This window comes from Eleutherodactylus coqui, unplaced genomic scaffold, assembly GCF_035609145.1.
Source record: "Eleutherodactylus coqui strain aEleCoq1 unplaced genomic scaffold, aEleCoq1.hap1 HAP1_SCAFFOLD_893, whole genome shotgun sequence".
Lineage (NCBI taxonomy): Eukaryota > Metazoa > Chordata > Amphibia > Anura > Eleutherodactylidae > Eleutherodactylus > Eleutherodactylus coqui.
In genome coordinates this window covers 1-14,854 of record NW_027101745.1, presented here as the reverse complement: position 1 = coordinate 14,854, position 14,854 = coordinate 1, and the positions used below count along the sequence as shown (strand labels likewise).

At 49.6% G+C, this 14,854-nt stretch overlaps 1 protein-coding gene across 1 annotated transcript; it reads left to right on the top strand.

Annotated features, from left to right (window-relative positions):
• Positions 1–1,714: 1,714 nt before the first annotated feature.
• LOC136590997 (gastrula zinc finger protein XlCGF66.1-like) lies at positions 1,715–4,920 on the top strand. Its single transcript, XM_066588463.1, has 3 exons — positions 1,715–4,180; positions 4,376–4,555; positions 4,638–4,920. Exons 1-3 carry the CDS (start codon positions 4,103–4,105, stop codon positions 4,776–4,778), a joined length of 399 nt encoding a protein of 132 aa, XP_066444560.1. The 5' UTR covers positions 1,715–4,102; the 3' UTR covers positions 4,779–4,920.
• The last annotated feature ends 9,934 nt before the right edge of the window (positions 4,921–14,854 follow it).

Sequence of the window (14,854 nt, the reverse complement as noted above, 5' to 3'; positions counted from 1 at the left end):
GCCGTCTCCCACTGCGGGATAGCGCGAGATCACATGTGATCTCGCGCTATCCCCAGGACGTAAGTTTACACCCTGTTGCAGGAAGGGGTTGAAGGGGTTTTCTCATTAGGAAAAAAATCAATACTTGCCTATTCCTCCCCAGGCAGTCTTCTTACCTCATCCTCTCCTCACCGATCCTCTCCTGGCCCCTCCAGTCCCCTGGGCCACGTCACCTCCAGCCATCCGGATCCTCTACTTATTGTTTTGGAGCGTCCATTAGCTGCAGTGAATGTTATGAGTGACGTAGGTTTCACTGCCTAGCAGGGAATGCTGAATCCTCTGCAGCCTGCTTTAGTGCACATTCGCGTTTTTTGTTGTTAGTGTTTCATACAGTATAGTATATGATACACTAGCGGTGAGACATTACACATCCGCAGTCGCGCTAAAGCAGGCTGCCGAGGATTCAGCATTCCCTGCTAGGCAGTGAACTCCATGTCACTAGTGACTGGGTACACTGACCCGCAGGAAGCAGAATGCCGGCAATGTGTGCTACGTCACAGGAAGAAGAGGATTCGGCCGACTGGAGGAGCCAGGAGAAGATCATTGAGGTGAAGATCTGGTAAGACTGACTGGGGGGAATAGGTAAGAGGTTTTTTTTTAATGACAATCCTTTAAAGTTTACAGGCCACAAACTTCATGTGTTTTATTTATTTTACACGCTTTTTAGCTGCTCATGTTTTTCACACAATGCTGTGTGTCATGTAGTGGGCAGGAGGAGAGAGGAGAAGGGACAATACCTCTCGATCCCGCCTCTGTCCTTGATCACTGTGCGATATTGCAAACTTAAAGTCGTTAGAATACAGGCTGATTTATACACAGCTTTCCCGGACTTCTGCACGCATGTGAATCAAAAGCTCAAATCATCCCCCTGATCCGTTCTAACGCACTCCAGAGCTCTTCAATACTCCTACAAATAAACCTGCCACCACCAGCTTTGGTATTGGTAAACTGGAAGCCGAATTATGAACACAAACTTCAGCGTTATGGTTTGTTGTAAAACGGACAAGGCTGACTTTTAAATTGCAGATTTAATCTAGAAAAGGCCTCGCAGTGCAATATATCTGATTTGTACAAAAATATAAAAAGGTTGTTCACGGGACATAAGGAAATACAGTAGGATACACAACGCAGATTTTTAAAATAAACTGGGGAAAATAAAAGAAAGATATCGGATTTGGATGTTGGTCCAATGTTCCAATACATGCAGAGTCACTGAAGTGAATGGGACAGCCTTACGCCAAGGCGTATCTCTGTAGGATCTCACAATTTGGGGTCTGTAGGGTCCTACATTATAAACGGACCCTCAGAACACTCCTTACCTTGCTCCCTCTGATGTCACTCTGGAGGGTTGGGGTGGAGTCCTGTATTCCTGGGGAAAAATCATAATTCCCCGTTTTCGGAAAGCCCCCCCTCAAACCTGAATATGGGCGTGGCACATTTTTAGTCCTGATTTTACATATGGTTTGAGCCCATACACGGATGGGTTGGCATCCATATTTTCCCAAATATGCAGTTCTGGGTGCTCTGAGCCTTTTTATTTTGCTTGGCTGGTGAGCCCGATGCTAAATATATAATATATATCTGGCTAAGACCTTCATACGACCAAATATCCTTTATTAAATGATTTCCTTCTGATGTAAAATTGGGCACCAGGATGTCTGCGTGAACCATCCAAGGTGCCAATCCGTGCCAGTGGGTGCCTATTTAGCATCTCCTTGTCAGTAGCAAAGGGTTTTGTGTCCTCCTGTACATCAAAGGCTTGCCAGATACAAAAGAGAGGAATAAGACTTTAGAACACTGAATTCATCCAGCTTTCCCACGGCCTGACAAATGACAACCATAACATGGAAGCTGATATAGGCCCAAGGCCTGACACATACAATGTCTGACAGCCTGAAGTCTCTACACCACCCTGTGCTACTTATCCAGGAAACTGCCATCCAGAACTCATTATGGTGAACAGGGTCTGTCCAGTACCTTATCCTCTGTATAAGAATAGTAAGTCCTAGTGACTGAAGGACCTGATCCCTCTGACCACCAGGATGTAGACTCCTCTGTATAAAAATAGTAAGTCCTAGTGGCTGAAGGACTAGATCCCTATGACCACCAGGATGTAGACTCCTCTGTAGAAGAATAGTAAGTCCTAGTGGCTGAAGGAGCAGATCCCTCTGACCACCAGGTTGTAGACTCCTCTGTATGAGAATAGTAAGTCCTAGCCACTGAAGGACCAAATCCCTCTCACCACCAGCATGTAGACTCCTCTGTATAAGTATAATAAGAGCTACCAGCTGAAGGACCAGATCCTTCTGACCACCAGAAGGTAGACTCATCTGTATAAGAATAGTAAGTCCTAGTGGCTGAAGGACCAGATCCCTCTGAGCACCAGGATGTAGACTCCTCTGTAGAAGAATAGTAAGTCCTAGTGACTGAAGGACCAGATCCCTCTGACCAGAAGGATGTAGAATCCTCTGTATAAGAATAGTAAGTCCGTGCTGCTGAAGCAGCAGATCCTTCTGACCACCAGGATGTAGACTCCTCTATGTAAGAAGAGTAACTCTTAGTAGATGGAGCAGATTCTTTTGACCACCAGGTTGTTGACTCCTCTCTGTAAGAATAGTTAGTCCTAGTGTCTGAAGGACCAGATTCCTCTTACCACCAGGATGTAGACTCCTCTGTAGAAGAATAGTAAGTCCTAGTGGCTGAAGGAGCAGATCCCTCTGACCACCAGGTTGTAGACTCCTCTGTATAAGAATAGTAAGTCCTAGCCACTGAAGGACCAAATCCCTCTCACCACCAGCATGTAGACTCCTCTGTATAAGTTTAATAAGAGCTACCAGCTGAAGGACCAGATCCTTCTGAACACCAGAATGTAGACTCCTCTGTATAAGAATAGTAAGTCCTAGTGACTGAAGGACCAAATCCCTCTGACCAGAAGGATGTAGACTCCTCTATGTAAGAATAGTAACTCTTAGTAGATGGAGAAGATTCTTCTGACCACCAGGTTGTTGACTCCTCTGTGTAAGAATAGTTAGTCCTAGCGGCTGAAGGACCAAATTCCTCTTACCACCAGGATGTAGACTCCTCTGTATAAGAATAGTAAGTCCTAGTGACTGAAGCACGAGATCCCTCTGAGCACCAGAATGTAGACTCCTCTGTATAAGAATAGTAAGTCCTAGTAGATGAAGGACCAGATGCCTCTGATCACCAGGATGTAGAAGATGCAATCCTTTGCAGGGCAGGGTGAGGCTGGCGGGCGCCCCCTGCAGGTTATTTTGGTGGCCATTTGTATGACCTTCAGGATGTTTTCCATCTGTCATCAGGAATGCATTAGTCGTTCCTCGCTAGTGATATTTGTTATCTCTGTGACGGCAGCGTGTAACGGGTTTCGCTATAGAAGCGGTCGGCCTACTTTCTGCTGCAGATTGGGCCCAGACGGGATACGGCGGTGTAAACTTTACTGAGGTTTGTGCGGCTTATTGGATGCTGCGATCCGGACGCTGGTAAACGTTTAGGTCGTGGAGTCAGTAAGTAATTAGTACAGAGAAGTAATTAGATGGGAATGGGCTCATCTTCTCACTCCTTTTCTGGAGGAGCCACGGGCATGGCTTGATAGGCATTCTGCCAGGACAGCCCGGGGCGTTACAGAGGGCCCCCGGCTGCCATGACACCTGCACGGCTCCCTGCGATCTCATCCCATTTAAATGGCGCTATCAGAATTGACAGCTTATCGGAGTTGGTATCAGCCGCAGTAAACAGCCGGCGCTCGCGCTGTATGGAGGGAGATCGCCGCGCGTTCATACATACCCCGACGCTGCAGGACGTACATGTACTACCTATAGCACTAAGGGGTTAAAGGATTCCAGCAAATGTTTTTATAAAATTTCTTATTAAATGAATTCCTAATAAAGTATTTCTAAGGTTCTCCCACATTAAATGCTGCTATTATAAATCCTACTTGTCCCTCAAAATACCGGCAGCTGAACTTGGAGATGTTGGTTTTTGTGGTTTTTACATTGGTTCATATTGTTTCCATTCAGGTCCCTACAGGATTCATTCATCAAAGATGGAGGACAACAGAAACAAGATGGCGGAGAGTGTATTCAACCTCACCCTAGAGATACTCTTCCAGCTTACTGGGGAGGTGAGAGACTCTGATGATGTCACATTACATCATTCTTATCTATGGTAATAACAGATGATGTCACTGTAGAGAGGAGAGATTCTGGTGATGTCATATGTCATGCTTATCTATGGTAATGACTGATGATGTCACTGGAGAGGTGATGGACTCTGGAAATGTCTGCAGTGATATTTATAAATGTCTCTCCATATACAGGATTACACAGTAGTGAAGAAGACCTCTAGTGATGGCTCTCGGGCCCCTGTGTGTGATGGATGGGGAAGACCCCTGAGCCCAATCATGGGGCCCCCACTTCACCCCCTGATACACGAGGACATCAATGTACAGAAGATTCTAGAACTCACCAACAAGATGATTGAGCTGCTGACTGGAGAGGTGATGCTGCAGGGAATGCTGGGACATTATACAGTAACAGCACTGGAGGCTTCTGGGTAATGACTGTATATTGTGTTGTCAGGTTCCTATAAGGTGTCAGGATGTCGCTGTCTATTTCTCCATGGAGGAGTGGGAGTATTTAGAAGGACACAAGGATCTGTACAAGGAGGCCATGATGGAGACCCGCCAGCCGCTCCCATCACCAGGTAATGGATGTATTTAGGATCATAGCTGTGGAGGGGTGATGTGGGGCATGTGCCCCTGGTGCTTGTAGGCAGGAAGTGGGGTGTGAGCCAGGCAGGACACTGTGCTAGTTGTATTAGTAGAGCCATTCACTACACAGTTGTTGATTAAAGTCAGTATAATCAGAAGGCCTACATATCACCAGTACACATTTAGGCCCCCGGCACACGGGCGGAAATTCCGCAGCAGGATTTCCCGTAGAATTTACACCCGTGGAAGCTGCCATAGGATTGTGTTAGAAAGAATAATCCTATGCAGACGGCAGTGAGGAAAACAAATCGCAGTATGCTCTTTTTCGGTGCGGGGCTCTGTGAGCTCTGCACAGAAATGTCACTCCCTGACTGGCGGCTCGGCTCCGTCATGTGCCTGCTGGCCGGCAGCCAGCACATCAAAGAGCCGGAGCCGCGCTGGTCCCTGCAGGGGGTCGGGTCCCACTGCGAGAATTCTCGCAGCAGGATTAGACACGGTCGTCTGCAGGCGGCCTCATTAGTTGCTGATATGTAAGCAACCCGGTCTACAGTGACACTAGTCAGCGACTATATTGCGGATGACTACTATATCAAATGGAATGTGTCCACAGAAGATCTCGGCTCCACCAGCCCTACTGCTACAGTAGCCGTCGGCTGTGCAGGGCTGGAGAGGTGCCTTGGCCCATGCTATCCCGTCCCCCAACTATCCCCACTAGCTCCTCCGCTTTGTATTTAGTTCCTGCAGGACCGGAGGAGGAGGTATCTGGCATCACCAGTAAGAGCTGCTAGGTTGTATCTACAGAGTGGATATCCAGCTTGGTGGGACTTGTGAGTGATGGTGGCCAATAAAACATCATTGTCTGTCTTTATTGTTCTCTAAGTTTTATATTGGTAATTCGTGCAACCCCTCTAAATTGGTGAAGGGGTCACCAGTACGGCTGTGGCTACATGGAGACTCTGGCCACAATACTCTTCTCATTGGGATGTAATGGCCGTCAGTACGGTTGTATCGCAGTTTGCTGTGACCCTACAGTTACATGAAGCCGGGCTAGTTTGGACTGCTTGTGATTGTCGGGGCGTGGGGGGGGGGGGTCAAACTACAAGCCACAATGTATTCCCATTCACAGAAGTAGTGGATGAAAGTTGTGCCGTTGATATCACCTATCTGGGTGTCAGGAAAGCCTTTGTACAGTTTCACATTAACCCCTTAGTGACGAAGCTTGTTTGTGCCTTAGTTACGGAGCCAAATTTTGGAAATCTGACATGCGTCGTTCAACATAGCATAACTCCGTAAAGGCTTTGCATATCCCAGTGATTCTGACATTGTTTTTTTCGCCACACGTTGTACTTCATTTAGGTTATGAAAATAGACCGATATAATTTGTGTGTATTTATTAAAAGTACCAATATTGGAAAAAATTTGAAAAAAAATTGTCCTTTTTTTCACATTTTTAACTGTAATATCTTAAATATGTCCAAACACACTGTACAAAGTTTTGATAGGATATATAGTTCCACCTGTTTTCTTTATGCTTTAAGATTATGGAAAATGGCGAACACGTGATCAGGAACCGCTCAATGCGGCCCTCCGTGAAATCTCCAGGCTCTCGGCTAAGTTTTGTAGCCAGGAGCTGGGAGATTTTGAATTTCCCGGGGAAATTTTTTTTGCGAATGCGTCCGCCATTTTGGCGACGGATGCGTGTGCAAAAGCTAGGATAAGGTCCGTGGATAAATCCAGGGGCCTTACGTACGTCATTTCATCCTCCCTCACGGATATGATCTGTGGGGGGAGATGAAACGAAAGCTTTTTTAACTTTTTTTTAAACTTTTTTACACTTTTTTTAAACTTTAAATGATCACATGCTGGGTGACATCCATCTACTCCTGGCTACACGTGGCAGCCAGGAGCAGAGGGATTTTGAATTTCACGGGGCTCAAGCCCTTCTGTGCACGCGCCCAATGATTGACATCGGGCGCTCATGCGCAGAAGGGAACTTCGGGTCCCGGAATACCAGGGACATCGCGGAGGACCCGAGGTGAGTATTTTCAGATCCATGAGGGGAGGTGAAACTGGAACTTTTATTTACTTTTTTTTTTACTTTTTCGCAATCGCCGCTATCCACTGGATAGCGGCGATCGCGGACCAGGGGACCGCTCACATCTCCTGGTTCCCGGCTACCTTCAGGAGCCGGTAGCCAGGAGATTTTGAATTTGCCGGGGCTCCCGGCCTTCTGCTCATACCCGTGACATCATACGTCTGGTGCGCATGCACAGAAGAGCGGCGACGGGTCCCAGAGGACACATTCACCGCAAAACATCTCGATCAAGGCGGGTGAGTACTTTAAGCTGCCCTGATGGATACCTGCGGGCACCTACAGCATGGAGCTGTCACGTCCTCAGCCAAGTGGGCATTAATCCTAAGAGGACGCATATTTCTACGTCTTCTAGGATTAAAGCCCACTTACTGAGGACGTAGAATGCCGATGGGGCCGTCACTAAGGGGTTAAGATGAATCTCTGAGCTCTTATTGGCTGCAGTCCCTGTGATGTCCCATAAACCGTGCGGGACTGCAGCTGTAAATTGTCAGCCATTGATGCCTCCAACCTACCATCTGGGTTAGGGGCCATTTTATTCATCTTTGATTCGCTATTTATCTTTTATTTCTCCTAGCAGCTATTAGGCAGGCAGGGGAATGTATTTATTGTAAGGATTCTATGGAGCACAAAGAGTCTTAGAGGCTGTACTGATGGGCGATGAAGTTATTTATCACATATCTAATAGAGCATTATCAATTGCTCAGTGAGAGTCTATTCTTTCATCCCCCAGTGGGTGTAATCAGCACTGAGGAGTGTGAGCTGGCAAGTCCACCAGCCTCTTGTGTACCTGGCTTTATTAGAAGTCTGACAGACCATAATTTCCAAGGTTTGCTCCACATTAATACCCGGAGTAGAGGACATTGATACTAGAGATGAGCGAACGTACTCGTCCGAGCTTGATATTCGGGCGAATATTAGGGTGTTCGGGATGCTCGTTACTCTTAACGAGCACCACGCAGTGTTCGGATTACTTTCAGTTTCCTCTCTGAGACGTTAGCGCGCTTTTCTGGCCAATTGAAAGACAGGGAAGGCATTACAACTTCCCCCTGTGACGTTCAAGCCCTATACCACCCCCCTGCTGTGAGTGGCTGGGGAGATCAGATGTCACCTGAGTATAAAAATCGGCCCCTTCCGCGGCTCGGCTCAGATGCCTTGTGAGTTAGCTGAGGGAAAGTGCTGCTGGTGCCGGAGCTGCTGTAGGGAGAGCATTAGGAGTTAGTGTAGGCTCAAGAACCCCAACGGTCCTTCTTAGGGCCACATCTAATAGTGTGCAGTACTGTGTTAGCACTGTATTTTTTTTTTTTTTCAAAATTGGATCTGCAGAGCATTGCGCCCTGCAATAGGGACAGAAGTGGTGGTTAGGCAGGGAGAGTGTTAGGAGTGAGTGTAGGCTTCAAGAACCCCAACGGTCCTTTCTAGGGCCACATTTAACCGTGTGCAGTACTGTCCAGGCTGCTGTTAGCAGTGTTGCATTTTTTTTTTTCTCAAAACCAGCTGTGCAGACCATTGCACCCGGCATTAATACTACAGGGATAGAATTGTGTAGGCAGGGCCAGAAGACATATATTATTCATTGAATAGACGCGGTGTGGCTTTTCCTTTGAAAAACAAGGGAAAAAATTCTATTTCGCCTGCCTCTGACAGTCCTCAGGGCTCTGGGTACGTGTGTGCTGCGTGCAGAACGTAAAAAAAAATCAGACGCAGCCAGCTACGTTTTACTGCAGGCTTGCGCCAATTTCTTTCCTGCATGGGAAATCCCTGATCTGCTGTAGCGAATAACTTTGTATCACTGCAGTTCTGTGACACATTTGCAGGGCCACAACACAGTTATTAAACTTAGTAGTATTCATTGAATACACGCAGTGTGGCTTGTCCTTTGAAAAACAAGGGAAAAAATTCTATTTGGGCTGCAGGCTTGCGCCAATTTATTTCCTGGCTGGGAAATCACTGGTAATACAGCATGCTGAGGGGTAGGGGTAGGGGTAGGCCTAGAGGATGTGGACGCGGCTGAGGACACGTAGGCCCAAGTGAGGGTGTGGGCACAGGCCGAGCTCCTGAGCCAGGTGTGTTGCAGCCGACTGCTGCACGATTAGGAGAGAGGCACGTTTCTGGCGTCCCCACATTCATCGCACAATTAATGGGTCCACGCGGGAGACCTTTATTAGAAAATAAGCAGTGTGAGCAGGTCCTGTCGTGGATGGCAGAAAGTGCTTCGAGCAAGCTATCATCCACCCACAGTTCTGCGCCGTCCAGTGCTGCAAATCCGAATCCTCTGGCTGCTGCTCCTCCTTCCTCCCAGCCTCCTCACTCCACTACAATGACACATGCTCAGGAGCGGGAAGACTCCCAGGAACTGTTCTCGGGCCCCTGCTCAGATTGGGCAGCAGTGGTTCCTCTCCCACCAGAGGAGTTTATCGTCACTGATGCCCAACCATTGCAAAGTTCCCGGGGTCCGGGGGATGAGGCTGGGGACTTCTGGCAACTGTCTCAAGACCTTTCAGTGGGTGAGGAGGACGATGACGATGAGACACAGTTGTCTATCGGTGAGGTAGTAATAAGGGCAGTAAGTCCGAGGGAGGAGCGCACAGAGGATTCTGAGGAAGAACAGCAGGACGATGAGGTGACTGACCCCACCTCGTGTGCAACGCCTACTGAGGACAGGTCTTCAGAGGGGGAGGCAAGGGCAGCAGCAGGGCAGGTTGCAAGAGGCAGTGCGGTGGCCAGGGGTGGAGGCAGGGCCAGACCGAATAATCCACCAACTGTTTCCCAAAGCGCACCCTCGCGCCATGCCACCCTGCAGAGGCCGAGGTGCTCTAAGGTCTGGCAGTTTTTCACAGAGACGCCTGACGACCGACGAACAGTGGTGTGCAACCTTTGTCACGCCAAGATCAGCCGGGGAGCCACCACCAACAGCCTCACCACCACCAGCATGCGCAGACATATGATGGCCAAGCACCCCACAAGGTGGGACGAAGGCCGTTCACCACCTCCGGTTTGCACCGCTGCCTCTCCCCCTGTGCCCCAACCTGCCACTGAGATCCAACCCCCCTCTCAGGACACAGGCACTACCGTCTCCTGGCCTGCACCCACACCCTCACCTCCGCTGTCCTCGGCCCCATCCACCAATGTCTCGCACCGGACAGTCCAGCCGTCGCTAGCACAAGTGTTGGAGCGCAAGCGCAAGTACGCCGCCACGTACCCGCACGCTCAATTGTTAACCGTCCAAATTTATCAGCCTTGAGATGCTGCCGTATAGGGTTGTGGAAACTGAGGCTTTCAAAGCTATGACGGCGACGGCGGCCCCGCGCTACTCAGTTCCCAGTCGCCACTACTTTTCCCGATGTGCCGTCCCAGCCCTGCACGACCACGTCTCCCGCAACATTGTACGCGCCCTCACCAATGCGGTTAGTGGCAAGGTCCACTTAACTTGGGACACGTGGACAAGCATAGGCGGGCAGGGCCACTACATCTCCCTGATGGCACATTGGGTGAATTTAGTGGAGGCTGGGACAGAGTCAGAGCCTGGGACCGCTCACGTCCTACCCACCCCCAGAATTGCGGGCCCCAGCTCGGTGCTGGTATCTGCGGCGGTGTATGCTTCCTCCACTAAACCACCCTCCTCCTCCTCCTACGCAACCTCTGTCTCGCAATCAAGATGTGTCAGCAGCAGCAGCACGTCGCCAGCAGTCGGTGTCGCGCGGCATGGCAGCACAGCGGCGGGCAAGCGTCAGCAGGCTGTGCTGAAACTACTCAGCTTAGGAGATAAGAGGCACACGGCCCACGAACTGCTGCAGGGTCTGACAGAGCAGACCGACCGCTGGCTTGCGCCGCTGAGCCTCCAACCGGGCATGGTCGTGTGTGACAACGGCCGTAACCTGGTGGCGGCTCTGCAGCTCGGCAGCCTCACGCACGTGCCATGCCTGGCCCACGTCTTTAATTTGGTGGTTCAGCGCTTTCTGAAAAGCTACCCACGCTTGTCAGACCTGCTCGTAAAGGTGCGCCGGCTCTGCGCACATTTCCGCAAGTCCCACACGGACGCTGCCACCCTGCGCACCCTGCAACATCGCTTTAATCTGCCAGTGCACCGACTGCTGTGCGACGTGCCCACACGGTGGAACTCTACGCTCCACATGTTGGCCAGGCTCTATGAGCAGCGTAGAGCTATAGTGGAATACCAACTCCAACATGGGCGGCGCAGTGGGAGTCAGCCTCCTCAATTATTTTCTGAAGAGTGGGCCTGGTTGGCAGACATCTGCCAGGTCCTTGGAAACTTTGAGAAGTCTACCCAGATGGTGAGCGGCGATGCTGCAATCATTAGCGTCACCATTCCTCTGCTATGCATCTTGAGAGGTGCCCTGCAAAGCATAAAGGCAGATGCTTTGTGCTCGGAAACGGAGGTGGGGGAAGACAGTATGTCGCTGGATAGTCAGAGCACCCTCCTGTCTATATCGCAGCGCATTCAGGAGGAGGAGGAGGAGCATGAGGAGGATGAGGAGGAGGGGGAAGAGACAGCTTGGCCCACTGCTGACGGTATCCCTGCTGCTTGCCTGTCATCCTTTCAGCGTGTATGGCCTGAGGAGGAGGAGGAGGAGGAGGAGGATCCTGAAAGTGATCTTCCTAGTGAAGACAGCCATGTGTTGCGTACAGGTACCCTGGCACACATGGCTGACTTCATGTTAGGATGCCTTTCTCGTGACCCTCGCGTTACACGCATTCTGGCCACTACGGATTACTGGGTGTACACACTGCTTGACCCATGCTATAAGGAGAACCTTCCCACTCTCATTCCCGAAGAGGAAAGGGGTTCGAGAGTGTTGCTATACCACAGGACCCTGGCGGACAAGCTGATGGTAAAATTCCCATCCGACAGCGCTAGTGGCAGAAGGCGCAGTTCCGAGGGCCAGGTAGCAGGGGAGGTGCGGAGATCGAGCAGCATGTACAGCCCAGGCAGTGCAACAGTCTTTAAGGGCCTGGACAGCTTTATGGCTCCCCAGCAAGACTGTGTCACCGCTCCCCAGTCAAGGCTGAGTCGGCGGGAGCACTGTAAAAGGATGGTGAGGGAGTACGTAGCCGATCGCACGACCGTCCTCCGTGACGCCTCTGCCACCTACAACTACTGGGTGTCGAAGCTGGACACGTGGCCTGAACTAGCGCTGTATGCCCTGGAGGTATCCTGCGGCTTGCTTGTCCTGCGGCTAGCGTCTTGTCAGAGAGTGTGTTTAGTGTGGCTGGGGGAATCATCACAGATAAGCGTACTCACCTGTCAACCGACAGTGCCGACAGGCTAACACTCATCAAGATGAACAAAGGCTGGATTTCCCCAGACTTCTCTTCTCCACCAGCGGACAGCAGCGATACCTAAGCAATACGTAGGCTGCACCCGCGGATGGAAGGATTGTTCTCTATCACCATCCAAAACGGGGACATTTCTGCTTCATCAATCTGTGTATTATATTCCTCCTCCTCCTCCTGCTCCTCCTCCTGAAACCTCACGTAATCACACTGAACGGGCAATTTTTCTTAGGGCCACAAGGCTCACTCATATAATTTTTCTAAAAATTTTTTATACGTTTCAATGCTCTTAAAAGCGTTGGAACTTTAACTTGAACCAATTTTTCGTTAAACTGGGCTGCCTCCAGGTCTAGTTACCACTTAAGCCACATTAACCAAAGCGATTAATGGGTTTCACCTGCCATCTTGGTTGGGCATGGCCAATTTTTACTGAGGTACATTAGTACTGTTGGTACACCAATTTTTTTGGGCCCTCACCTACAGTGTAATCATAGCAATTTCTATGTTCTTCGCCTGCACTCATGGTACAGAAAGGTGTGTGGGGTTGGCCTACACTTTAGCTACATAAATGTAACTTGGGCCTTGGCTATACTGCAGCTACTGGAATGGAACTAAGACTGCGCTCCCACTATACTGCTGCTTCGGAATTGTTCCTGGGGCCTGTGTAGGCTGCTACTATTACTTAAATGGAACTTAGACTATGCTCCTCCTATACTGCTGCTTCGGAATTGTTACTGGTGCCTGTCTTGAGTGCTACTATTACTGAAATGGAACGAAGACTGCGCTCCCACTATACTGCTGCTTCGGAATTGTTACTGGGGCCTGTCTTGAGTGCTACTATTACTGAAATGGAACTAATACTGTGCTCCCCCTATAATGCTGCTAGTGATATGTTAGTGGGGCCTGTCCCAATGCTACGGCTGAAATGTTACGAATTATGGGCTCTGCCTATACCGCTGCTAATGGTATGTCTCTGGGGTGTGGAAACAGAGGCTTCCCAAAGACATGATGGCGGCGAGGCCATTTACCACCAACGCGGTTACTGTTAAGGTGCATATAACCATGGACACGTGGAGAGGACACGTAGTGCCTCAAAAACATCCCCCTCCTCCTCCAACAATGAAAACATTCTTGGCAAATGCCTTTGCATTGGTTCGTCTGGTGGCAGTCCAAGAATTTCACCTTTACCGACACAACAAGAGAGCCCCCCCACCATCCCCCCGCCACGGCCCACTTAATCCTGGCCACATTCCGAAAACCAACAAAATAAAACCGCGCTACTAGGTCCGCAGTCACCACCACATTACCACCAACGCGGTTACTGTTAAGGTACATATTACCAGTCTGACTGGGGCATGCAGACACCTTGACAGAATGAATAGTGTGTGGCACATAGGTTCCCCATTGCTATGCCCACGTGTGCAGCTCCTGATGGAGGTGGCACAGGATTGGATTTCTCATTGCTTCTGTACAGCATTGTGGGCTATCGCCCCGCCCCTTTTAAAGAGGGTCGCTGCCTAGCCAAGCCAACCCTCTGCAGTGTGTGCCTGCAGTTCCTCCTCATGGCAGACGCACTTATAAATAGACATGAGGGTGGTGTGGCATGAGGGCAGCTGAAGGCTGGGCAGGGACAGTTTGGTGTGCGCTGTGGACACTGCGTCGCGCAGGGGGGAGGGGGGTTGGGCAGCATGCAACCCAGGAGAAGTGGCAGCGGAGTGTCATGCAGGCAGTGATTGTGCTTTGTTGGAGGTAGTGTGGTGCTTAGCTAAGGTATGCCATGCTAATGAGGGCTTTTCAGAAGTAAAAGTTGTTGGGAGGGGGGGGGGCCCACTCTTGCCGGTATTGTGGCTTAATAGTGGGACCTGTGAACTTGAGATGCAGCCCAACATGTAGCCCCTCGCCTGCCCTATCCGTTGCTGTGTCGTTCCCATCACTTTCTTGAATTGCCCAGATTTTCACACATGGAAACCTTAGCGAGCATCGGCGAAATACAAAAATGCTCGGGTCGCCCATTGACTTCAATGGGGTTCGTTACTCGAAACGAACACCCGAGCATCGCGAAAATTTCGTCCCGAGTAACGAGCACCCGAGCATTTTGGTGCTCGCTCATCTCTAATTGATACTCATTTTTCTCTATCTCCCCAGCTGCCTGTATTTGGTATACAGGATATAGCTGAGATCTCAGGAAAATTGCATAATCATCTAATATTTATAGCACTGGAAAGAAAGGCACTGTGATACTAGTGCAGAGGGATAGCGGTTCCTGAGGAACTACCCTATCGGTAGAGAAACGTGTCGAACTGAACCGACCCAATAGGAATAATTTCCTGGTTACAATTGACATTCCATCTCAAAATCAAACTCCTATAGAGATTTCTACCGCGCCCGCGACCCTTACATGAGAAGTCTTGATGGTAGTGCATTTATGTAAACCATCTGTACATCTATGACTTGTATATGTGAGGTCTGGATGGTAGCGGTTTATGCTCACAGATAAGTGATTTAGTGACAGTAGCGGATTTCTGATCGGTCTGTCATCTAATCCCGTTAATTGTTCTGACTGCGGTTCTGGTTGTTGTAAGAACCTGCAGTCTGTGTTTGTAGCCAATAACATTTTAATGTATACTAATAAAGGATACATTTTAGGTATATGTCTATTCTGTGAAGGGTCTTTTCCTTTTGGTTACAATAAACTTTTT

What these genes read in the sequence shown, in the direction of transcription:
- LOC136590997 (XM_066588463.1), top strand. Translation starts at nt 4,103, where the DNA reads ATGGAGGACAACAGAAACAAGATGGCGGAGAGTGTATTCAACCTCACC. An exon ending in TCTTCCAGCTTACTGGGGAG is followed by an intron (nt 4,181 to 4,375) that starts GTGAGAGACTCT and finishes CTCCATATACAG; the next exon opens with GATTACACAGTAGTGAAGAA. An exon ending in TTGAGCTGCTGACTGGAGAG is followed by an intron (nt 4,556 to 4,637) that starts GTGATGCTGCAG and finishes TTGTGTTGTCAG; the next exon opens with GTTCCTATAAGGTGTCAGGA.